At 40.5% G+C, this 26,666-nt stretch overlaps 1 protein-coding gene across 1 annotated transcript; it reads left to right on the top strand.

Moving 5' to 3' along the window:
• Positions 1-214: 214 nt before the first annotated feature.
• Positions 215-26,666, top strand: DKK3 (dickkopf WNT signaling pathway inhibitor 3). Its single transcript, XM_061380213.1, has 7 exons — positions 215-494; positions 2,524-2,661; positions 3,172-3,255; positions 19,783-19,875; positions 22,055-22,199; positions 24,701-24,857; positions 26,112-26,666. Exons 1-7 carry the CDS (start codon positions 318-320, stop codon positions 26,353-26,355), a joined length of 1,038 nt encoding a protein of 345 aa, XP_061236197.1. The 5' UTR covers positions 215-317; the 3' UTR covers positions 26,356-26,666.

The raw sequence follows: 26,666 nt of genomic DNA, 5'->3' as shown, positions 1-26,666 counted from the left end.
AGCTCCTACTGCTCCTTTCCCTCAGCATCTCTCCCCCACCTCCCTCAGCCCTTCCCGCTTCCCCAGGGGGCAGCTTCCCGCCCGGGGTCCTGCTCCCCGTCGTGCCTCTCACGCATTGCTGCGAGCTCCCGCGGGGGCCGGGCCGGGCCGGGCTGTGGAGCCTGCGGGGGCCGGGCCAGCCCTGTGTGGGCCGGCGCTGCGGAGCCGGCGGGAGGCTGCGGAGCTAGGTCGGCGCTGCGGGGCCGCCCGCTCCCGCCCAGCCCCGCCCCACCTCCGAGAGCCATCCCGCAGTGCTGAGGGGCAGCGGCGCTGCAGGGATGTTGCGGGGAGTGGGGCCGCGATGGCTGCTGCTGGCGGCTGTGCTGGGGGCATTATGCTGCGCCGCGGCGGGGAGCAGCGGCCGGCGGCGGGCGGCCAGCCTGGGAGAGATGCTGCGGGAGGTGGAGGCGCTCATGGAGGACACGCAGCACAAGCTGCGCAACGCGGTGCAAGAGGTGAGGCAGGGGCTGGGCGTGGGGGACCCTTACTCACTCAGACCCCTGGGCAGGGCCGCCCCGCACCTGCGGGCAGCGCAGCGGCGCGATCCTCTCACTCATCCGCCTTCGACGACCCCTGTGCGGAGGTGCCTCCCCGCGCCCCCTCAGCACTGCCAGCTCCATGCGTACCACAAAGGAAACCGGCGTCCGGCCCTGCCCGCGCCCCCCTGTGAGGAGCCGCTGCCTGAGGAGGGCGAGAGCCGCGGTTCCCTCGCCCGGTCCTGCCGCCCTCCTCAGGCGGGGAGGCGGGAGGCGGGAGGTGCGGGGCGCCGGCGCGGCCCCCGCTGTGGTGGGAGGTCTCCCCTCAGTTCCTGGCGTTATTCTGCTCCCCGGCAGGGTTTCCCGCCCCGCTCCTCACATAGCCCGCGCACTCTTGTGCCCCTCGGCTGCTGTCCTGCGGCCCGGGGGTTCCACTGTAAAGCCACCAGGGCAGGTGGTGAGGCGAAGGTGCAGGCAAATAGTCCGCCTGGTTCAGAAAGTAAGAAAACAGCAGTACGTGGCAAGGGGAGGACTGAAGAGAAGAGCTACTTTATTGTCTTTGTACAGAACCAAGACAATAACAAGAGGTTATCCCAAACCAGGATCTGAAAGTGTAAGTCCTAAAAACACATGTGTAGAATCAGCTTAGAATCATATGATGGTGTGGGTTGGAAAGGACCTTAAGATCATCTACAGGCAAGGATGATCTTCCTTCCATTAGACCAGGTTGCTCAGGGGCCTTCTGTATCTTGATTTCAAATTGCCTACCCAGAATTGCACAGGACCTATTTCAAAGCCAGGAACTCAGCCTAGACCCCGAGCTATTGTCTCGTATCCCCTTCCAAAGACCTTGTTCCTGCATTCCCTTACTTCTGCACTTTTCCCCCCTTTGTGTTAAGAATCCTCCTTCCAAACTCTCTTTTCCTCTCATTCAAAATTTACATGACAAAATTTGCTTACAATCCACTTTGAAAACAGACATTTGTTTACTATAATTAGATAATTTCTGAACTTTTACTGTCTTCTGGACAGTTGCTGAAATCTGCCTCTGTCATTCCCTTTATTTAGACTGCAAACACATCGAGACAAAACATTCTTTTCATTCTTTTAAAAAGTATTCTTTACAATGCCCAAAATATGCTCAGTTAAAATAAAGATCTAGTCAAAATTTCTGCCTGTTTTATTCTTTTGTTGTCAGTTCTGGATTGAGGAATGGTCTGTACACAGCACAAAATGTGGGTTGTCTGGACTGCGTCTTAGCAGATAAAAACTTCGCACACAAAAAGGTTGGCAGCTGTCATTTAAAATAAACAGACATACCAGAAAGAGAAATTTTGTCTTGGGAAAAATCCTGTTGTTCAGCCTGACTGAATTTGTGGCGTCCTAGGGCAGCAGTTGCAAATAACAATGGGATGCAAGTTATTCACAGTTTGTGTTGTTTACAGTGCCTTTTTGCTGACCTTACTGTTTTCTGATACAGAGAGCACTCCCTTTCTTGTTGAGCCTTCATCTGGCAAAGACTGTGGGAATTGGAGAATGAAATTCTGGATGCATGCACCCTGATCTGTAGGACTCCTTCTATTGACTTTGGGGGCTCTGGCTGTGTCTCTGCCCTGCCAGAACATTTTCTTTGTCAGATGCGAAAGTGTATCTGAAGTGTTTAGTGATTTTCTGGGAAAAAACAGAAAGCTGGGCTCTTGACTGGCATCAACCTCTGCAGATACCAACTTGTCACTAGTCTTTGCACACATTATCCTCACAGGGACTGACTTTGGTGTAAACAGTGCAGAGCTCAAGGGTTTAGCTCATCACTGTTTTTCTAGTCCATTAAACAAGTTGCTGCTGTCACTGTCTGAAACAGCTGAGTAAGCGTACCCATAGAGGGGGATCTGTGCTAACAGCATCGCATAATTAAACAGGGTGTTACTGAGGGCTGCACAAGAAGCACTGCTGGTTCTCTTTTGTGTAATAGTTGCTAATTTTCAGTTGGTTTATTTAAATTTGGCAGATGGAAGCTGAAGAGGAAGGGGCAAAAAAACTGTCAGATGTAAACTTTGAAAACCTACCTCCCAACTACCATAATGAGTCCAACACGGAAACCAGAATTGGCAATAAAACTGTTCAGACTCATCAAGAGATTGATAAGGTATGAGAAAACATACATAGCAAAACATATATAGCAAGCTGCTGGTTCTTACACACCTTTTCTTCAAAAAAAAAAAAAAATTCATGTTTTGGGAAGAAATAAAATAATTTGGAGCATATATTTTCCTGATGATCATTACTTTGGGATTTTATTGTCTCTTATTTGCTTGACTAGTCACTGTGTAGGGGCACATGTCATGAAAGGTTAATGTGAAATAATAATTCATTTTGAAAAAAGTTCCTTCTGAAAATAGAACATGGGTAGAGCTATTACATGGGTCATAAAAGGAAGACCATCTCCCACTCAGCTTCCTTACAGTGACATTTTGAATAGATGAGGAGGTAGCCTTGTAATCTACTTTTTCCTCCAGATTAGGATTTTTATATGATTGACAGCAAAATGGGAAAAAAGGGAGCGGGTGAGTTAAATATTACACAATGTAGGACTGAGAGTAAAAAAGCAGTAATAAAAATTGTAGTCTGATATTTTGTTCTTCTTTTGTTGTATCAGGTTACAGATAACAAAACTGGATCAACAATTTTTTCTGAGACAGTTATTACATCTATAAAAGATGGAGAAAATAAAAGAAATCATGTAAGTGGGCACATTTTTTCCTGTTGAAAATTAAACAAAATGCTTTATGTTCATCACTCAGAAGAGCATGGTGCAGTTCACCTAGCGAAGTTTCTGAATGCTTTAAAACACAAAACCATTATGGGTAAGCAGTCAAAAATGCTTTTTGTTTTTTAATTAATTTAACTTAGGCATATTATATTATGAATTGGAAGTGGTATTTCAATGTTGTGGTTAACTGAGGTGCTTGATCTGAATATTCGCTTTGTCTGTCCAATGTAAATGTTGTACTCAAATAGCAAAGATAGTTACAGAGCCCTTCCCAGCACAAATAAACCTTTAGTGTAACAGTTCTTCATATATGTCCTCTCTGTGCTCTTGGGTTTCCTAAAAAAATTGCTTTCTAGACTTTTAACACTGGAAAATAAACTCCAAATTGTCTATCATGAGAAGTCTATGGAACAATATATGTCTGTAGTTGCTTTTCAGCCTAACTTAGTGATAGACAACAGGTTGTGAAAAGTCACTTTTGGGACGGGTGGGACAATAAATCCCCCTCCTCTCTGGAAATATGGTTGTTTAAGGAGTCTCAAAGAATTTAAAAGATTAAGAATATTCTTTAGCTGAGTCCTGTAAACACAGGTATATTTGCTAAACATCAGTAGTCCCATGAGAAATTCAGCATGTACCACTACTTGGAACAACTGTTAGGTTTTCTTCAGTTTTACCAAAAGAACTTTTTTAATGCTCTTGCTAAGACAGTAATTGCCAGTGTTCCCTCGCATAGCTGGCTTCAATTGGCTAATAGTTTGTGGTTTAATTTTAGTTTAACATTCCCTGGCTTTTTCTAGAGTAACTTTATCCAGTTCTTTCACTAAAGCAGCTCTTTAACTATTTTATAAAACGTTTATTAAACAAAAAGTTATGGTGGTAGTTCCTATGTTTAATGGACATAAAACCTGAAATTAATGCATCTTTTCTGCTGTTATCCTCTTAGTAAGTTTTTCCTCTTTCAGCTAGTATTTTTATGCTGCTGTTAAATTTTGAAAGTGGCAAGTAGCAAAATAAGTTGGTAGTGTTTGCTGTACTTATTTTTAACTATTTTGCCAAGCTTATAGATTAAGTGGTAAGTCAAGGTACACAGTAAATTGCAACTGTTCTAAGCTATAGGTTGGTTTTATACAAAGTGTTAAAATACGACACAGTGCTTTTTAATAATGAGGTATGTGTAAGGCAATTCAGATGGCTTTTTCCAAGCAAATACGGTCATCATCTTCAAACGCAGTGTACAAAGGCAAACTTTTTGACCTTCTTAGCACCGGGACACAACACTGGTGTTGTTTCATAGTGTATTTGGCTTGCTTTTTGTGTATAATCATTCTTCATAGCTGTAAAAAATAGTTCTAAATTTTTCCAATGGTTATGCAAAGTTCTTTACAAGCTTCATATATTAAAAAAACCACCCACATTTGTTAATGTTTATTTCCCCTCTCATGCTCATTTTGAACTTTAAGTGTGCCCATGCTATAAACACCTGATTTAGAGGTTGCCAAGTTAGAGAAAAAGCTAAATGGGAAAATCAACCAAGAGACATATTCGGTTGTTATTTAAGGCAAGTGGGTAAATGCATATATTAATTTGACCAAGAGATGCCTAACAGAAGTAAATCTGAAAATACTAGATAACTTTACACATTAAGGGGGAATATGAATAACTTAGGGCACTACAAGGTTGAAGAACTATTTTAACAGTAATGGCATGAAATTGAGAATTGGAAAATTTGGGTTATAGGAAGAAAAATATGCTGCCAAGGAGAGACCTACCAAGTGGAAGGAAAATTTTGCCCAAATTAAAAGCACTATTGTTTAGATCTGTAAACTTGACAAAAAATACTGGGGAAAAATTAGTTACATAAAACTTTGCACTGGCCCCTTAGGTCATTATTATATACATACATTTTCATACTTGAAGTGTCATGTGACATTGTGGGATGTCCCAGTCACTTTCCAGGGTGCAGGCCAGTGGATGGTAGAAGAGTAATTCTGCTTCTTTGCTGCTTATTTTAAACTTTAGCAACAAAGTAATAGCATGTATAGCTTTTGTATTCTCCAGGAAGTTAAATACAAACCTTCTGAAATCTGGAGATTATCTCAGTGGGTCTCTAAATACAGTTAGTATATGCTGTTCTGTAATGCATCAGTGATTCGTCCTGCTGTGTATTACAATGTAGCAAGAGGTCTGTGTAATAGTAGCTGTAAGTATTGACAGTCATTTGAAAAGGTATACTGACATTTTGTTATGAGGATAAAGATTTTGGTAGCAGAGGCTGTAGGGAGCCAGCTGTTGGAAACAGGACCTCTGTTCTTATGCTATTCCTGTAGCCTTCAGGTTGGTGTCTCTTGAGAAGCATACATTTGGTTTTATTTTCAATCTGCCAATTAAAAGAAATAGGCACATGCTATCATACAAGCTCAACTTTTAAAATTGTAAGGAAACTGAAGGCTGAAAACTAAACCTGTTTCATAGGTTCAGTTTATAAGCTTAGCTTACAAAAGTTAAAGAACCACAACTCCTTGACTTTAGGTTCAAAACCGTGTGGTAAATACAACAATTCATCAAACACTGTAGCAAACCACCTGCTCTGGAATGTAAACTCTGTATAATTTATTGCTGCAGTATTTAGTAATAACTGGAACTCTACAACCCTCAGTTCACATTTATTCTCTGAGCCAAATTATAAGCCACTGAAATCACTGAAAGTTCTTCCAGTTACATTTTTAGGGTTTTGAGACATGACACAAAAGCCCCACAAGTGGGCAAAGTCTTGTGATAGGTCTGTGTTGCAATAGTAAATCCACATACTGGCTGGAATGAAATACGGCACTGGAGAAGCAGCTTCATGGAAAATAGGTTGTTGTCTGCTTTGTAAATCACAGTGCCTGTGCCAGCCCTGCAAACAGGTAGAAATACATGTATCTATAGTGTATTTAGGTTTATACACATACTATAATTCAGATACACTATTACAGAAACATAAGGCATAATCTTACACACACTTTTCCCTCTCAGATAGTATTTCTTCTTGGCTTTGCATCACAAATGTGTTCTCTTTAGACTGTGTTCTTTCTTACTGAATGGCTCAGTTGACAGTATTTTGATGGAAAGAAGACTATCAGTATTTAAAGTCTCCAGAAGAGGAGTTGTGCTGCCTGTCACTGCTGTTAATGCAATCCAGTTCTTTAGAGGCACTGCATGACTTGGAGATACCTTTTACATTCTCTGACTAACATTCACTTTCTCAGATATCAGTTAGGACTGGCAGTCACCAGCATAGATGTCAGGCTTTGATCCAACAGTCTAGTGCCTTGAAAGAACCTGAATACAGGAAAGAGGTGGCTGGATGTGCATGTTACGTCTGTGCAGGGTTTTACACCCACTTGCTCCTTAGTTTAATGCTCAGATACTCTATAGTTTACTTCTCTAGGGACACTGGTTAGGTTGCAAATTAACAGTTAATTTCCAGTAGTCAGCTCAAGATGAAGTAACAGCACTCTTTATTACCAGATGAAAATCATTATTTTTTTTTTCTAGTTTGTAGACTAGTCCTATTTCAGTTGTGATACACGAGCCTAACCAATGAAAAGCAAGCACGAAAAATAAGAAGAAACAAAATTGGCACAGATAAGATTTGCTGCACAAATGTTGGTTGCATTTCTACTCAGTTGCACTCAGAGTAGTATTTTATATAAGCCCTCTCTTCTAATCCAAAGCTAGTGTACTGCAGATTTTTTTCTTGTCTGTATTAATTTGATAAATAAAAATAATAACGTGCTTTTTAACAAGTTTGAGTTTTTTTCAGACAAGTACATCTCGTTACTTTCAATTCTCTTTCTTGAAAGACATTTTTAAAGATGCTAATATCTAGGGAGAGTATATCAGTACCATACATTTTTTGTCTTTGGCACTATGAAGCACATTCATTTCTTTCACTTGTCTTTGATGGTAGAGGCTCTCAAGGGCATGACTGTTCCTCCTCCTTAGTTACACAGTGCAGGTCGAAGTTTCTTTGTGGATTCTGTGCAAGGTGCTTGCTCTTTCTCTGCAAAGGTGGGTGGGTGCCTGAGTGAACACACACGTTTGGCACCACCCTCTGCAAATACAGCAGCTGGTTAGGAGTTTAAAACACGCTCAGGTCCTTAGGAGATACATTCCATCATACCAGGCCTTTATTTCCATGGTTACAGGCTGCTACTTGGATCCCTGCAGCTCTGGGCAGGGGGGACTGTGTCACTGTGGAACTGTTTTTACAAGCTGACTTGGAGGGCTCTTTAAGTGACTGTCAGTCAGGTCACGGGTTTATCTGTAGAGATAGAATGGATAGTACCCCCATTATAATGGCCTTATTTAAAGCACTTTTCAGCCTTCAGTCTCACAGTAAAATAGCAAGAAGAAACAAAATAGTAAGAAAAATAAACATTAATCTCTGAGGCAACATTTCACCCTTTTCTAGAGCAAATTTTGTTTTCAGTGGGTAAGCTGTAGTGCTCCATAACCAAGCTTCCACTTCTCTGCAGAGATATCCAGAACTGCTGAAGTACCTGCTTGATTCCTGTTTGAGCAACTTTTATATGATTTCACTAAGTATGTTTGCAGCCACATATCCTGGAGTAGCTTTCTTTTGGGATTCATACTGCTCCAGGGAGAGGAGTTTTTACTAGTGCTGAAGAGAAAAGGAGCTTTGAAAATTGAGAAGGAAGCATTAATGGAATGGAAATCACCATTTTTTTTTCATCATCATCACTGCAGGAGAACAGCTGGTGGTAGAAATTTGAATATGCAGCATCTTGGTGTTGATTTATTCTCCCTTTGGCATGCCTGTGTCTCAAGGAGGACACTTATTTGGACATCGCAGTCCTACATTTGGGTCTATTTTGTTTTTCTTCATTTTTCACAGGATGTTTAGTTTGTGGTGACTTGCACTCAACAACCTTAAACTATCAGTAGATACAGTAAGTGTATTCCTGGGTTGAAATCGTGGTGTCTGTCTAGCAAAAAATCCCATGATATCTAAATTTGGTGAGTTTTGTAAACTTAATTATTTAATTCTTCAGCACTCTTAGTTTGCTTTTGTTAACTGTCCAGACTGCTCTGTCGACGTAACTTGTTACATGAACCATGTCTTGACTAATACAGTTCTCTTGACTAGTACAGTCCTTACCCTTTGGGTAATTCTCAGCGTAAATGTAGATAAGGCAATCTGCACTTCCTAGTTAATGCTCCAGGAGAGAATTAAGAGATCTGAATAAGCTCTGTCACTGGTTTTCAAGTTTATAAAAAATAGAGTAACTCAAATAGATTATTACAGTTATAATACAGGCTAAAGCTTTCTGAAAAAAAAATAATAAAAAAGCATGAGTAGCTTACAATGGCAGCCTGCTAAAAAACTAAACCAGTTTCACCGGCCTTTTGTAAGCAGAATACCTGCATGCACTCTCTTTTGTCACATACAATGGATAGTTTTTAAGTAGTACATCTCAAGTGTTTGCAAGTCATAGCTTGATTTTAAACCAAAACACCTCCTGTAGGCTGGGTCCCAATCCACCTAAATTCCTGCAGGAAAGCTAATAGGTATTTCTTTTAAATCTTACCATGCATGAAAACCTACTGCTTTTCACCAGCAAATCTATCCCCAGTTCTTTCAGTCTCTTGCACAACTTCTTCAGGGCAGTATGATGTGTGCATTGCCCTTCTGATGTTCTAAGTTTGCTAACCTATCTGATGCTAGCAATCTGCTTAGTCGACCTCATCAGAGGTGACATACCCTCCTTGTATGAGAGGTGTGATGGAGTGGGTGCATACCTCTGAGCATATATGTAACTCCATAAGCAGCAAATACTTCTTAATGATGCAAAAGCTATTAAGAGGTTTAATTTAGCTCATGGATGATAGGATGGACTTACTGTCAGTCACAGTGTATCTCTAAACCCCACCTTTTTATTGGTGATCTGATGTTAACTGGACTATAGTTAAAAAAAAATCTGAATGTTAGCCTGAATGAAAGACCTGTCATAAGCAGTTTGAAAAATGCGTGTCACCTCTGATTCTGCATGCAGAAACTTCTCTGAGGAAGAAGGTGGGAAACCTCTGTAATTGCCAGCTGAGATGTGTAATTCAGCTCAGTGTCCACATTTACTGAACTTAGCCCACGCTGAGTGGGCTTGTTACCTCAGAGAGAATACTGTATAGAAAGTTATGGATCCACACAGAGAATCAGGAATGGATAGTGTACACAAACAGAAGATGTTTTGTAATACTATAGTCCTGCAATAGGCATGATGTGGAGAAAAGTGAGACTGCTGTTTCTATGGACTCAGATATCATGCTTGGTCATCCTGAACAAACAAGCAGGTGTAAACAGCTGCTAGACCTTATCAGAGTAAAGAGAAGCAAGGTGCCTTTTGCTGAGAGGTTAGGCAAACCAGGCAGGTGTTTGGGCTGAAAACACAACCACCAAAGGTCAGAGAACACACATCATTATCTCTTTTATTTACTTTTTTCTCAAACAGTGTCCTGGATTTACAGGCAAATAACTGATGCAACAGTAAAGGGGTTACTCCTAATTAAAGGTATCAAATTGTGCTCTTGTTTATATCAGTGTGGGAGTCTGGAGTCATTCAAATAAGTTTAGTAAATTTACTTTGCTAGTAACAATAAAAAAATAAAAGAGTGACTAGGATTTCCTTCATATTTCCCATTGGTCTACCTTAGTGTAAGGTTTTTTTCTGTCAAGCTAGGCAATCAAAACTGTGTAGTATTAATAGATACCATGAAAGTCACACTTTTCATTAGTAATTTAGGTCTATGCCTGTGTTTAAAATAGTTTTAAATTTTGCCAGATCCTCATGTGCTGTCGTGTGGTATATCTATTCCAGTTAGACTCAAAAAAAAAGAGTAATTTTACACAAAAGCAGGATGCCTAAAGAACTGGCTCACTAGTTTTACCTATCTGGGCTCTTACCCCTGAGTAATTAAGTAGTGAAGAAAGATTTTTCTCAGAATAGAGTTCTCCTCACCAAAAATAAACTATTACTGTAACACAGTAACAGTGCCTAGAATTGACTCAGTGTTCAGGGGATGGTTAGTAAAAACACAGCAGCAAACCAGTAAGTTCCCCAGAAGGCTCCAAAACAGACTTTCTCTTAGAGAGTCAGTGCCCACCCATTGCTTCATCAGTGTCCACCCAAGAGCCACGCACCGCTTTAAAGCTTTCATCATTCTCGTTAGTTGTGGAAATAAATTCTGGCTTGCCTGAAACTTTTCATCTGTGAGGAGGTATGCATCATGTTCAGTTATCTGCTCTTTCCTTGTTTGCATACTGGTTGTAAGAATGCTTCTGCAAACAAGCCTCTGTGGTAAGGGAGCAGTGTAAATCAAAGAGTAGTTGTTTTACCTTTTTCCTGGCTTTAGTTTAGTCATCTCACACTTAACCATGCCGAGTTTCAGGAGCCAAGGCTGTCCAAATGTCTTTTGCAGATCATGTTCAAGTTGTAGAGAGATAAAAAAACAAATAATGATGAAGCATCCTAAGGCATGTAGAGCAGCTGACATCACGGTGTCAGACACAGGGTGGTCTTTGTCCATGAATTGTCTTGGGCATCATACATGCTAAAAAGCTGTAATACATTCACATTCTTATGTCCTGTTTGGAAGGACATAAAGAGTATGCTGAAGACCTTTTTTAGTTTCTTTGTTGGAGTTTATGAAATGAAATGATTATTCATGAATTGTCATCATCTATTGTTGATACCCTCTAGACACATGATTTCAGACAGAAAATTAAAGGAAAAAAAATTAAAAGGCTCTATTGTAATTCTTTCTTCTGGTCAGACCTATGTAACAAAATTAATCACACAAGAGGAAAAGCTTTAAGGCAAAAGAGAAATTTTTTCCACTGGTTTTGATTACATGGTGTAATCCATTGGCTCCAGCAGCTGCTTATTTGAGATTTTAGCTGAAACCATGTTATCTAATTAAGTAATAAGCTTTAGCTGGTAGGGTAACAACGGTAGCAAAGGCTTTAGGAAATACAGGCTATAGTGCTGGATGTAAAGCAGAAATGTTTTGTCTTTCTGGTTTTTATTTACACCTGTAGCAGAATGATTGAATTACAAAGGATACAGATGAATGGATTAAATGTGCAGCTGGTTTGCATCAGTTTTTCATGGCTGGGAGCTTGGCCCAGTAACACATAGAACCATATACGATGAGCCTAAGTCTTCTGTAACCTTTTCCTGGGCTGCAGGAGGGGTAGGTGCATCAATATCATTAAAATGACTCTGGTTTTACACCAGTGTGTTGGATGAGACAGAATGTATGTGATCTGTGATTGCTTGGCCTTCTGTGCAGTTGTTTATGGTCAGGAAGACACCTGCGATGCTACTAGTCCAGCTCGATGGTGTTTTTTACAACAATTTCCAAAGGTAAACCATGGAAATTGAAGGAAATTGGTGAATTGAAGTCTGTTTCTGTTCAGTTCTGTTTCATCAAAGATTTGACAAATGTGAGGAAACAAGCACTGTAGAATGGTGGCTTCAAATGTATTCCTTTGAGAAATGCATTTCTGTGTCAGCTGAGTAAGTCTCACTTTGTCCTTTCTCCCATCTTGATTCAAAACCAGCATTCTGGCATCCTTTGCAGAGTGACTGTCTGCCTGGCCTTTTGAGGGGCTGAATCACTTTGATAGTTACCACAAAGGAAAACCACACCAGTGAATGTATTAGTTTTCAAATCGTGGTTGTTCACCACTTCAGCTTATAGAAAGACACCCCCCCCCCCCGCCCAACTTTTCTACCTGTCCTGATTCTTACCTTAGTAAGAAGTGCACATTGCAGGGGGGTTGGACTAGATGATCTCTTGAGGTCCCTTCCAACCCTTGGGATTCTGTGATTCTGTGATTCTGTCTCTATTCCAGTGAGTAATATATCATAATACAGCAGAACTGGTAAAAAGATACGCAGGGTGGGGTGGGAATTTCAGATTTGTTTACTTGTTACCCTGTCTGGAAATGACTCAGAGCCTGTTCTGTGGATTTACATCACATGAGGAGTTTCTCAAACATGTTCCCTTAGAAAGCCCACTCATCCCAGAGGTAGGATGAAGCATCCTAAGACATGCCAGAGCGGCTGACATCACGGTCTCAGACACAGAGTGGTCTTTCTTTGTCCATGAATTGTCTTGGGCATCATACATGCTAAAAAGCTGTAATACATTCACGTGTCCTGTTTGTAAGGACATAAAGAGTATGCTGAAGACCTTTTTTAGTTCCTTCTTCATTGGAGTTTGTTTATGAAATGAAATGATTATTCATGAATTGTCATCATCTATTGTTGATATCCTCTAGACACATGATTTCAGACAGAAAATTAAAGGAAAAAAATTAAAAGGCTTTATTGTAATTGCAACAAATGTCCCAAAGAGGAGGTCTGGAAGAAGCCTCAGAAAGTCAACATCTACCACACAGATGCCTACTCCATCTTTAGGCAGACATTCATCTCCTGTGTACTCAAAATCCTCAAGCCATGGAGGCAATTTATTCCAATACTTTTGTATGCTCACTCTAAAATCTCTCTTGCTGTAATTTAAACCCCTTCTTCTTCCATCTACAGCTCATGGAAAATATATTATTTCTTTCCTCTACAGTAACAGCAGTCTTTCACACTGTCAATGCTGCTATAGGCAAAATCCACTGAGGGTGAATTCTTACCCATCTGTTTCTGTTCTAGTATTATCTTTGGCTGACACCTTAGACACAGTAAATAAGTCTGCTAAAGCTGTAAACTACCAAAAAAGCATAACATGTAAGAATGAAGCATGGAAGATTCAAGGTTTGAAATAAGTTCTGGGAGGGATTGGGCATAAGCTGGAATCTTACTCAGTGCACTGCTCTTAATTCAGTGATTAAGATTAGCAAGTAGCTATTAAGCACAGAAGTCTTGTTTTAAACTGTTTTTCTTTCTGCACAGCTGTTTCACATCCTTGCTGTGTACAGCTCCTCAGTGTTGTTTGCTTTCATAAATTTTCAAAATTTACATACTTTGGTAGTGAATCACGGAAACTTTGTATCTGCCAACTGTAGAGAGAAAGGACGCCTGCATTAAACTCCAACCTCCAGGCACACCATTACATCAAAGCTGTATCTTGATAGGATTACTGACTACTTAGAAATAATGGCGCTTCAGAACACGGTTTTACAGTGCTTCTGCAACTATTACTGTATCTCAAGGTATTTGGAATAAAACTCATCTTTTCGACCACAAGGTCTTAGACTCATCTTCTGGTTATCAAAGGTCGAAGAATTGTTGTTCTCCAATTAATACATCCACAGGTAGATGTGTTTCTCTAGTAAGACAATTAATTGCAAAACCATTAGGAAAACTTGGTTTATGAACATGTGTCAGTAATTTGACCTCATTTGATAACCTCATACTATGTAAAAAAGTTTTTCTTAACAGGGAGCAATTAAACACGGAACACATGAATATTGGTTTTCAGATTGTCCAACTTCAGCATATTCCTTCTCTGTCTAGTTAACAGATATGGAAGATTATAGAGCCTCTGTGTGTTTAAAAACCAATGGACTGAGTGTGTAGCACAGCACCAAGTTTCCAGAAGGCCTAAGAAGAGATTTTTCTGTCAGAATTTCTACCATCCTACTCTGCCTATGATATACCTGACAAACAGGAGAAAAGAAGAGGAATTTAATGTTATAAACTGTCCTGCTGCTCTAGGGCAAATGTGTGGAATGAGACAAGACTTCTGCTATTGCAGACAGGCACTGCAATATGTAGCCTTATATATATTTATGTATATGGCTGTATACATCTACATATGTGTGTATGTATACATCTGCACAGACCTCTGCTCATTTCTTAGTTGAATAGGTCTTAGTTAACAGACTAATTACCTGTCAGGTTATAATTTGTGGTTTTTTTCTGCCAACTTTGAACAGTTTTTCTGGTGTGCCTCCTCTGACACCATTGCAAAACTGATTGAAATAAGCACTTTGTGTTGTTCCCCACTCAGGAGCATTTGCAGAGAGTGTAGTCTTGCCAGGATCAGATTATTAGATTCTTACTGAGAAAAGAGAGGGTGAGAGAAGAAAATTGACTGCTTCTGCAGAGTGACCTGCCATGAAATTGTTACATGACACACAGAGGTATTGACCATGGATGAGCAGAACATGATCTGATAGAGCATCTAGGCATCATTTTTCTCATTATCCTGAGACATTTGTCATGAATCTTCTATTTTTTGTTTTTGTGTGTAGTTTCTTCTTTCATTGATGTCTCAGTTTCTAGAAGCTGTGGATAATAGAACATTTTATTTGACCTATTTTGACCTGGAGCGTTAACTGCATAAGAGTCTGATCAGTGACAGAATCACTGTATTTGTGGTGAGAATAAGCAGATAGTGTAGAAAGGAGTGGACTTCTTACACTGACTTTGGTGGGTGCATGACTACAACCTGCTTCAATTAATTCCCTAGGCTTTTTTACAGTCTGTTAAGGCTAACGTAGTTATGTTGCTTTTAGTACCTAAAGCCAAGCTCAAGTGCCTTCATGTAGACGTATTTTGCATTCATTCATACTGCATCATGTGGAGAGCCAGAAATAAAGTTCCTACAATTAAGACTTTTTCTGTTTCTTGACAGGGAAAAGGAAATGGGTAAGATTGGTTCTGTGAAGTTCAAGACAAAACCGAGGGAGTCACTTGAGTTTTCTTACTAGTTTTGAGCTCAGAAGTCACATTCCTGTTGAACAGCCACACACATAGCTGACTTTCCCACATAGCACTAGGATGTGACTAATACCATAGCTTGCAACTCACATGCCTGCTCTTTTTAGTATGCCTTTTTTAACGGTAGTCCTTATTTTTAGTAGTGCTATGTACTTGGCAGGACAACAGTAAGAGATTTACTCTGCTGGAAAGTATTACAGAGGTTTTGAGATATGTCAAGGCAACTTAATTCATATCTCATCAAAGACAAGTGCATTATGTGCCCTGTCTAGACAACTGAGAGATTAAAACATGGAACACTTGTGCAATTCAAACTGTGGTAGTAGTTTCCACAAAACCCAAGATTCCATTCTGTGTAAATCTGCCATTTTTTAGATACATGTAGTACGTGCATGATATAAGGTTTTATGCCCTTTTTCCTTACTACTCAGCAGTTTTTGCCATCTGCTACATTAAACGGAGAGCAGTCCAACATGAAATGACTTGTAGAAATTAAAACAAAGTCTAGAACGGGATATGTAAACACAGAAGTAAATGTTCACTCTAAGAAGTGACGATTGCTAAGAAATGTCACTTTAAAAGTGAGCAAGTGATTTTGCTAGAGCACTCCAGCTACAGCTGAAATTATCACTGCCTCACAGATACAGTTAGGTGAGCTCTGGAACTGTTTGGGAAGGATCTGCAGCTGCTACATATGGAGGTTAACATGAGTTTTGAGTTACAGGCTTTTGAAAAGGAAATTTTCTTATAACAGAAGTTGTTAAGAAACATGTAAAGGGACTTCATGTTCAGAGAAACTTTTGAAGCATAGTCATCCCAGTAGTCCTACCATACTTCACTATCACTAACATAAGTCACTTTTTTATTCTCAAGCATGAAGATTAACCATTCTTTCGGAAAACAAAGAACAGCTTGGCATAATCTGCCAAAGACAGGAAAACGTGTTTCTTTCAGCAGTAATTGGTTTAGCAGTCTTATAATACAGTCATCATGGAGCCTTTTCCACAAAGTTTCAGGGTTTTGTTGGGTACTTTTTTCTCTGTTAGTTTTGGAACAGTTTCAACCTCTAAATTGATCTTAAGTGTTGCACTACAGAGTACAATACTGTATAGTAAGAGCCCACAGGATGCTGAGTATGTATTTACAGGTACAAAGCATGCTCTTCTCCATCCTGGCTTCTGTTGCTTATGGGTCCTAGTGTACCCATTAGTAAACAGGGAATCCTACTTTCACGTTGCATTATTCTTTAGCAGTTCTCACGCAGCATATTTCTTTGCTGCTACATTAACTGATATAACATCATAATGGATTTCAGAGATGTATACCATTGTAAGTGTAGCTAATTCTGTCTTTAAGCTATTTGCTCAACTTGTATGCTCTGCTGCATGTCAGAAGCCAGCATCTGCTCTCCTGCATGTCAGAAAACAGCAGCCCCTGTCCTCAGTTTATGCAGTTGCTCCTGCAAAGACAAAATATTCAGAGAAATAACCTAGTGTGCAGAGCTCCAGAAAAAAATGGATTGTTCAGGATCTATTGCAGCTTATGAAGATGTTTAGGTTTGCTGCTGGTCTGGCAACTGTTCTGTCTCAAGGTAGCCCGATTAGAACAGGTTTGTGGCCTGATTAAATAAAATAAATAAAGATAAAGATTAAAAAGAAAAAAAGAAGATAAACAGTCACACATCTGCATGTGTAAGCATTACCGAGTTCTGCATTGACTACGGATGATAATTCCTGGGTGAAGGAAGCTGGCGTGAAGAGTGGCACAAAATTTCACGAAGAACACACGAAAGCAAGCTTTTTCCATGCCAGGAAAGAAAACTGTGAAAGGATTTTTCCCTCAACTGAAAAGCCTCATAAAACTGGAAGTCTGAACTGGTGGGACACAATTCAGTAAGAGTGGAAAAAGAACTTTCTTGGCAGGCAACTCATTAGTGCGGGAGAAGGCAGTGACTGGAGAATTACAACTTTGGTGTTAGGTGGTTTTATAGCTAGAGAGGGAGTTATTCCATGAGCTTAAAAACGATTGGGGCAAGATTTCTCCTTTGTGGAGAGGGACAGTTGGAAAAACTGAGTACAGTGAGAGCTGGCTGTTTTCCTGAAAGCAGATGGAACAGGAATGAAACAGTATAGTTTATTCTGAGTATGGTTTATACAGCGGGATCCATAAAAGAAGCTGACAAAGCTGCAGACAGAAAATTGGCCAGAAAGAGCATGGCTACTGAAGAGAAGCGGCTCACTGCTAACTTGGAACTAAAAAGCCTAAAACATACTATATAACATTGGGATATTGACCCACCTGGTTATGTAGCAACACAAAAGCAAACAAGCAGAATATGCTCTGTGCTGGAATAATGAAGTTTCAAAAGCATTCTGGTAATTTATAGCAGCCTAGACCTGGTGATACTGTCTTAAAATAGCTGAAATGACTGCTGCTTCTTTATAAACATATAACCTAGATACTGTGTCATTGACTCGAAAATAATCAGGCCACTGACTGTGTTTGGCTTCTGTTCTGTGTTCTGGGTAATCAAACTGTGAAAACATTTCAGGTAGCCAAAATGGGTAACTTAGACACTGCTCTTCATGCAGAGCAACCTTGTCTCACACAGGGCAAGAAGCTTCCATAAGGTTTAATCTGGAGAAGATATGAAGACAGTATAGATATCACACAATGTAATCTTTTCCTCTTTCAGTGATAACAGCAATTTAAGAGCTTTACTTCTTACTGAGCTGGTCTTCAGCGCAGCTGAAGCACAAACCCCAACCGTGGTGGTGTGGAAGAAGTCAGCATTTTGGGGAGAAGCAGTCTGAGAAGGTAGAAAGAGAAGATTAAAAGCTTAGTGGAAACTTTTTATAAAGGTTGCATAAATGACAGTTGATCTGCTGCAGCAAATGGGGTTAATATCTGCCAAGGAGCAGTCAAGTGGTCTCTTCAGAGAATTCATGGATTTCTGGTATAATTGCTTCTTTTTTAATTGACCAATAGCAAAAAGATAGCATCAGCCTTATGGTGGTACAAACCAGTGATGGGGTACAAGTGACTCAGAACAGTGCTATGATTTATTCTTCTGTTGACTAGGTTGTTTGCAGCCTGGAGAAAACACTTTTTAGAGAAGAGGGTTAATCACATGTTTCAAGAGGTAACTATTAGGTGGGTTCACATCACCCCTTGCTGTGAACCAGACGCATCAGGGATGTGCAAACGTAGACATTTATTCTCTGTATTATCCTCTGTACCTCTGTATTATCCTATGTACCTGTGAATTCCTGACCAGCTTGTTCACCCTGTGCAGCATGAATAAAAGATGAGCCATCTCTACCACTGTGCTTGTGGGACCTCTGGGTGAAGAAACTTTAGTCCAAGTTTGTGATTCAGACAGGATCTCAGGTGTCATTCTCACATTAATATTTTTTGTTAGAGCCATGGAAGGATTCCAGGTTTGAAGAGCTAAACGTGCTCAAAGACGTTGCGAGGCTGAGGCCTGCCCTTGTGTCATAGCCATGGGACAAAGGCTGATACACTAAGAAGAACTGTGGGCCTTCTTTTTTCCCCTAGGATGCATCTCGCTCTTCAGCACTTGTCAATCTTAGTGTTCAAACGTGTCTGGTGAGCACTCATGCAGCAAACAAGGAGGGAGGAAACAGTGAGTTTGTTACATGCACCTCAAGGGTGTGCAATGTAGAAATACCATGTTCTTCAACAATCTAGAGCATTACTAAGTGGACATTAACTCCATCGGCAGCAGGATGATGCCAGAGGAATGATGTCAGCAGAGAATCTCCTCCTGCATATTTTGCAATATTCAAATTAAGTTTAAAAAGGATTTAAAATTTACATGTGTTGGTATTTAGACATTTGCAGCTGTGATCTCGCAGGTGATGGGCTATGGTGATAGGTACACGAGAGACATACCATCAGCCAAGGAAAGGAAATCAAATGGTGTATGACCTCTACTGCTCTCCTGAGGTACTTGGTGTAAGGTAGTGCTGCAGTTACCATCAAGTCCCAGGGGCATTTACTGTTACCAGTCCTGCACAAAGCAGCACTGCATTTTTCAGCATAGAAGTTATTTCTCATAAAAAAATTGCACTGCAAAGATTGCCCAAGAAAAACTTGTCTGCCACTTGCAAAGGGGAGCAGTTAAAAGGAAACATATTTCCCTTCTCCCTTAGGGTTGTCCTTGCTGGCTTAGGGAAGCTAACCATACTGCAGCGTTTCTGTGGTTGGCACTGACGTTGCTGGGGAAGAAAAGGGAGGACAGCATACAGCTACCTGGCCTGGGATCTAGAAAGCTGTTGCAAAATGGTCTCCCACAGAGCATCAAGATACTCTTGGCTGCTGCAGCTGCTGTAGCACATCCTCTTTCTTTTGGTCTTGCCCCCATCTGGAAAAAATAGCCAGCAAGTAATGAATCACAACTGTACTCTAATGCAATTTGAGTAAATTTAATACAAATGTCTTCAACCACCCTCCTCTCCCAAGAGCCTGCAGAGCAAGATAATTTGTTTTCTTGAGGTTTCTGGTACTAATATTTATAACAGAAGCCAACCTATCCAGCAATCTGGGGCCACAGTATTTAGGTACACCAGGGAGATGGCATTGTTCTATTTCAGAGCTGTAGCTGTATGAAGAAGCAAAGCAAGCTTCTTTTATTGGTTCCTAAATAAATACAGTTCCAGACCACCTGATATTCCAAGAGGTATGGATTTCTGTCACACAGTGGCAAATTACTTTCATCTTTTTTCCTCAGGAGTGCATCATTGATGAAGACTGTGAAACAGGGAAATACTGCCAGTTCTCCACCTTTGAGTACAAATGTCAGCTCTGTAAAACCCAGCATACAGTAAGTCCTGAGTGAGATGTGATTTTCTGTGGTCTTTAGAAACTCAATATAGAAGTTATTGTTAATGTCAGCAAGTCAAAATTAGTAGAAAAGAATATGGAAGGCTTTTTGCATGAGGTTAAAAATGGGTGTGTAGAGCGGATTGGGCTGGGTTGTCAGGTTTTTTTTTGGGGGGAGGGGGTTTTGGTGTTCCTGCCTGTTCTGTTCTCACATGCTTCAAAACCTCCACTCCTCCTGCCTCAAGCTTGACTTGTTAGGTGGCCTAAGTACAGTGTAAACTAACGCACTGTAGGTTGCCGGTGAAACAGGTGAAGATGAAATGCTGTGCCAGGTCCTAAGGCTCAGCTGACAGTTGGTCGTTTCCAGCTCTTGACTCACAGAGAATTGCAGCAGTGAGTGCTCTTCACTTGTACAGTGCTGTAGTGCAGTTGTCACCAGAAGTGATCCTCTCACATGGGTCATTTACATTGTTTGAATCTCTGAATGTCAGGAAGCAGTAAATTCCTGTCTTTTGAGCTAAATGTTCTTGGTAGTAGCTATGGTTAGGTTACCTCCCGTGAGTCACAGGTACCTGAGAAGTTCAGGCTTTTTCTGTGATGAAGATCCAGTTTAAGAGCAGTCTGTTGAAAAAGGGCTTTTATCTGACTGTCACTTTTCATCTAAGTTCTGCTGACAGCTTCTTGTGAAACAAGTTCATTCCTCAGAGCATTTACAGACAGTTAAGTCTACAAGCAAGCAAGCCAGCCTTGCTGTAAAGTCATGTAATCAATAGGATTATTATAATCTAAAAGCACCAGGCTGTTCCTGAAATGATTGAAATACTTCGTAACTTCAGGGAGCTCTATTGACTTCAGTGGACAGAATGCTTGCTTAAACACAAGTCCTGAGTAGTATTATGCGGAAGTGTCATTAAGCAAGCTTATTCTTCATATTTTAGAAAATGTTAAATAGATAATTTTTCATGTTAACATGGAATAGTGAAAAATCAACATTGGAGTGACATAACACCTACCCCCCCTCTTCTTTTTGCAGCCCTCAGAAGATGTGTAGGATAAAGAAAGTAAAAATTGGGTCCTAGCTAGACTCCTGCTGTAAAGTGAGCTCAGACTGAAGGTGCTGGGACCAATTCCCTGACCTAGAACTCCCCACAATTTCAAAACATTTTTAATTTTAATTAGCAGGTCTTACTCATGCTGGTGCAGTCCCACTCTGTGCCCTGTGTTCAGCACTTCCTGTGGGATCCACTGGGCAAGAAATTCTGATTTTGAATGGCTGCCCAGACAGGGCTTCACACAGACAGAAAACAGCTGTTAAAACACTGACCTACTGTGAATCCAAGATGTTAATCAAGCCACCTAAAAGAGAGAAACAAAGTGACACCCTGTTTGCATTAGGTTGGGTTATTAGGTGTGTACAGTTGAAGCAGGAGGACAGTTACCATGCACAGCTGGCTCTAGCTAGATTTGCACTTCTGATTCTCAAAGCTAATTTTTTCGGAGATTTTTTGTCAAAGATTCTTGCTTCCAGATGAGGCCTGGTTCTTCTTGTAACTGAAGATGGATTTAAGAAAGGTTTTTTTTCTTTGCTCTTTGAAATTATCCTTCTGAACAAACTGTAAATTCCTGACTGCATTTAACAATGAAAATCAAACAAAAAATTCTGTAACGTTTTCATTGGCAACATTTTAGTTAATTTCTGCGTCCCTTGATTGCAAAAGGCTGCCTTAAAATCCGTATTACAATTTAGGATATCTGGCTGCTGATCCATTTTCATATAAATGCTAAAATAAGAATTCAGGTTTTGTAAGATTGGAAGTACAATAGTATAGGAGGAATGCTGTTACTCTGCTGTGGAGTTTCCTGTCTGGCAACTAGTTCTGTTTGCTTGAAGCTGAGAATGCCTGGACAAGTTCCTGTGTGATGTACTCTAGGTTACCCTGCTCTTGCAGGGGGGTTGGACCAGATGATCTCTTGAGGTCCCTTCCAACCCTTGGGATTCTGTGATTCTGTGTGATCTAAAGCAGTTTGGTTTAAAAAGTGGGAACATGACACACATACATGTAAATCACATATATGCAGTTGTCTTCAGGACAAGATCTAGCTGTATGTTTAGCTCTCTGTTGATATATGCAATTACTGCTAGAGAGACAGTTTTGTCCTGTGCTTTTTCCATTTGCTAGCACTGCTCACGGGATGTTGAATGCTGTGGAGACCAGCTTTGCGTTTGGGGTGAGTGCAGGAAATCCATTTTAAAAGGAGAGAACGGCACCATTTGTGAGAATCAGCATGACTGCAACCCTGGAACATGCTGTGCTTTTCAGAAAGGTACAGAGGTTTGCTTTTTATCCTATTCATTTTATCATACAGGAGTTGGGAGTATTTATATTTAGCTCAAGTGGCTAAATCACAACAGAATCAGCACGTCATTCTGCCTCAGCCTGTGAAGCACACCTTGGTAACTTCATTATAAAACTTCAATAGAATTAGGAGTGAGAAAAGTCTGACAGAGGTTCACAGTAGTCAAAGAAAATCCTGTTGCACGCTAGAGATGACACCAGCATGAGAAGCTCAAAAATCTGCTCTTTCTAAAGGAGAGTCTCACACATTTAAAAGTAGCAGAGCTCAGCATCAAATTTCCACCCAGTAGAACTAAAGTAAGAGAATGAAAAATGTACAAAAGAAATTAATGAGATTACTGAATGTGGCTTCTCCTTTCTCTCAGCAAACAGACCATCAGAGTCACATTACAGATACATTTCACACTCTGAGTTTTATGACAGCCTTCCAGGGCACCATGCTATGCAGTACTAACCAGACAGCCAAGATACATAGAGGAATTATGTTCCAGATTATGTTGTCAGTCCACATGGGAATGTGAAACTCAATTTACAGAAGGTAGGACAGGAGGAGAAGGTATCAGGCCTGAAATCAGTCCCAAAAATCTCGTCTGGTCAGGGCCCAGCTTCTTCTACTCTTTTATACCCACTAGTTCCTTGTAGTTTTCATCATAGTTCACCTTAATTTTGCAGTGATAGGACACAATTCCAACCATCTTTCCACACAGGTAGCTATTTCTCTAGATGCTTTTTAATCTGGCTCTGCTAGAGGAGGGTTACCCCAGCCCTGCATCAGGTTTCTGCCTAAAGCACTTAGAGGTTTTGAGCATTACGTGGTAGGCCTTCAGTGATAAATTCAATGTTTGGTGAGAACAGTTTTATTTTCCTTCTATTAGATTTCTGCCTAAAGCATTTACAGGTTTTTCCAACCTCTATCACAGATTTCATTGTACTGTGATTCTGAAATGAGACAGAAAGGGCACTTTTAATAAATGCCTATTACTTTCACCACACAGTGCTTTGTATCTGCTTACGCTGCAGAGATGAGTAGATCAGTAATATGCATCACACTGGTGGTAGTAGCACTAGGCTGTCTACCGTGAGGGTAGTACTGCTGCTGTAGCCTTGATTTCCTATGGGATCTGACCAACCTGTGTCTTCATGATGAGTATTTCAACTGCATAAGACAATCAACAGCGAGTGTAAGTTAGTGTTTGGCTTGAAACGAAATTTAGTGCAAACCTGTAACTCAGGAAGGAACAATACAATAGATAGGCATAGTGACTAGAGTTTTGGAACCCAACTGTTAAAACTTTAAATAGCAATGGATTTTTATTCTCTGTGCTTGTCTGATGTAGCAATGCTTTAGGGCTTTTCAGGTTAGGCCTTTCTTCATCATTAGAGTATTGCAAAAGTTTGTTCTAAATATTGGAGTGTCTTTACATGGATATTTTTTATATAAAACTGTAGTGAACTTTGGAGCATTCACTGCTTAAGATAATCTGTTTCTGCATTAGGAACTGATTAAGTCATATCCGTTAAAGTACACAATCTGTGTACACACACACATATATGCATTTTGACCAAGGCTGTTTCTAGAACATAAATTCTGAACTCTTCACATATTTTATTCTGCCATACCACAAAATATGAGGCAAATGAAGCCAAAAGAAGGAAGAGAGCTTTGATAGGAACATCTGGAAGAGCTGGATTCAAGATTGACACTGTAAGTTGCTAGCATCAGGAAACACAAAAGGCATAATATTTTGTTACACAGGTTGAAATTGACACCTGTACAGAAACAAAGTTACCAAGTCCCCAATGCCATGAGACAGCTTTGCCTATTGCAGAGTGACTACAACAAATTAAATGCGGAGTAGTAGTTCTTGTAACTTCATTTAGTCTCTTAACAAGTGCTCTGTATTTGTACCACTGCAAAGAAATAAGAAAAATAAGAGTTCCGAAACACCGGTATTTCTCTATTCTGGTTTTAAGCCATCAGTCCTATGTGTTGTAAACAACTAACTGTAATGTTAGTTTTGTTGGTTTTAGCATAGTCTTGCAGATCTCCAAGGGATGGGGTTGTGCAGTACTACTATGTTGACAGTAGTCTCTTCCTGAAGCAGCAGAAGTTGATCTTGTGCATTAAGCATAAATTTGCACTCTCTTACTCCCACCTAGTGGAAAGAACAGTAAGTTATGGCTCCTTCATATGTAAAAGGACTTAAAAAGTGATCAAGTCTGTCTTTTTATATCATGTGTATAGACTTAAAGCAGGTCATCTCAGTTTAGCAAACAGTTAAGCATTTCTCTTAATTTACTGTGGCATGCAGAAGTGATAAATGCCCCATCCCTGGCAGTGTTCAAGACCAGGCTGGACAGAGCCTTGGGCACCAGTCTACTGTGAGGTGTCCCTGCCCATGGCGGGGGATTGCAACTAGATGATCTTAAAGTCCTTTCCAACCCTGACTATTCTATGTTTTTATGCAGATCTACTGTTTCCTGTGTGCACTTCATTACCTGAAGAAGGTGAGCCCTGCCACGATCCTTCAAACAGACTTCTCAATCTGATTACCTGGGAACTGGAACCCGATGGAGTACTTGAGCAGTGCCCATGTGCAAGTGGCTTGAGCTGCCAACCTCAGAGGTAAACAGCAAAAGCGGGCAAGCAAGCTGCTAGAAAGTTTTGAGGGGTCTCTTTCTGTGGTAAATAGATACAGAACTTGCAGATTCTTCCTCATTAGAAAATGTTCTGACAGCTTTTCTCAAGAAGGAGAACAGTTTTCATAGGGATAGAGAAACATAGAAATGAATTGGGATGTGATTATAACTATCCAGCTACAGTCACAAAAATTACCTGTTTAGGACTATCACAAACACAGAAATACTGTGCATACGTGCACAAGACTCACATGGTCAGAAAGATAAAGCTGCTTCTGGGAGTTTCCATGGTGAATTTGAAGATTCAGATTTTTTTAAAGAAGCAGCCCATCTCTGCTTGAAATGGCCGTTGGCTACATATTACTAGTGAGTGCTAAACACTGAAACCATGAGATTCTATCTTAGCGAACACAGGGTTAGCCTGCCCACAGCTGGACGTACTAAAGCTCATAGGAAGCAAAGCTTACAAGAATACAAAATGCACACAAAATAAGCTCCAGGAACACCTTTAGTTCATTCACCCTTTGTTTCCAATGAAAGAGGGTGCTGCTTTAAGCAGCTATAAAGGGGGCATAGCCCTAGCAGTGGTCTCCCTGCCCTATCACAGGTTCCTGCTCACAGCGCAGAGACACAGCGGATACCATGATGAAGTTCTGCTCCCCCACCTCCTATCAACAAATATAAAACATTCTTCAAACTTTCCTTTTACCAAACTTCCTACAACAACATGGGATATTTGTCTGCAGGCAACTGAAGCCACTTTTCAAAACAAAAGTAGCAACAAATTTATCTATTACAGTATCCTGTTGAGAACCAAATATGTAATGCTCAACTCTACAGCTTGATAGCAAGCAGTATTTTTTTCGGCATTCCTTTAAAGCTGGAGTGTCATGTTTCTTAACTTGTTATTGTGATGTGAACAGAAAGGCCTAGTTACCAGGAGCACTTGTAGGCAGAAGACCCAGGTTGTGCTGAGGGCCACTGCCATCTTGTGTCCCAGCATCAAACATCTGTGCCTATTAGGACCTTTGTTATAGCTGTGTGTGTGAAAATCCCATCCTTAACTCTCCAGCTGTCAAGCATGTAAAAATTAGTTGTTTATCAAGTCAGCTATGGTAGACTGGACAGTATTGCACATTTAACATGCTTTCATGTGGGGAGGGAACGAAGAATTTTATTGAGGAATTAGCAAAAGAACATTAAAAGATGTATTACATGAACAGATGTCTCTTTCCAACAGCCAGAGCACTACATCTGTGTGTGAACACTCTGCCAATGAAACCAGGGATAATGAAAAAGAAAAGCCCTTAATCATGGATGAGATGCCATTCCTCAGCTTGATACCCAGAGAGAGTCTTTCTGATTATGAAGAAAGCAGCATCATTCAGGAAGTGCGTAAAGAACTAGAAAGTCTGGAGAACAAAGCAGGTTTGAAGCCTGAGCCTGACTCAGCTCGTGAGCTGTTCCTGGGAGATGAAATCTGAAAGTTCAAACACCAGACAGTTAGGTAGTTATTTCTAGAGATTTTTGTCTAGTGTCTTGCTTATGTAAACCCTAAACACATACCACTGGATAGAAGTGTAATAAACAATGTCTTCAGTGAGCACCCTTTTCTGTGCACCAAACCTGCATGTTCAAATGCTTGTTGAATTCACTCAGTCCCTGGACCAAACATGCTGTCAAAGACAAATAAGAACTATATCAGTGTTTCTTCTGGGTTAGTACTTTCCCCATAAACTTATCAGCACTTGTACTCATTAAAAAACACACGTAAGCATCAATAATCATAAGACAT

The sequence above is a fragment of the Neopsephotus bourkii genome, unplaced genomic scaffold (genome assembly GCF_033783945.1).
Source record: "Neopsephotus bourkii isolate Nb327-2 ecotype Australia unplaced genomic scaffold, CSIRO-AGI_Nbou_v1 NB_1792, whole genome shotgun sequence".
NCBI classification, from domain to species: domain Eukaryota; kingdom Metazoa; phylum Chordata; class Aves; order Psittaciformes; family Psittacidae; genus Neopsephotus; species Neopsephotus bourkii.
This window is presented reverse-complemented; position numbering and strand designations above follow the sequence as displayed.

What these genes read in the sequence shown, in the direction of transcription:
- DKK3 (XM_061380213.1), top strand. Translation starts at nt 318, where the DNA reads ATGTTGCGGGGAGTGGGGCCGCGATGGCTGCTGCTGGCGGCTGTGCTG. An exon ending in CTCATCAAGAGATTGATAAG is followed by an intron (nt 2,662 to 3,171) that starts GTATGAGAAAAC and finishes TTGTTGTATCAG; the next exon opens with GTTACAGATAACAAAACTGG. An exon ending in ATGCTGTGCTTTTCAGAAAG is followed by an intron (nt 22,200 to 24,700) that starts GTACAGAGGTTT and finishes GTTTTTATGCAG; the next exon opens with ATCTACTGTTTCCTGTGTGC.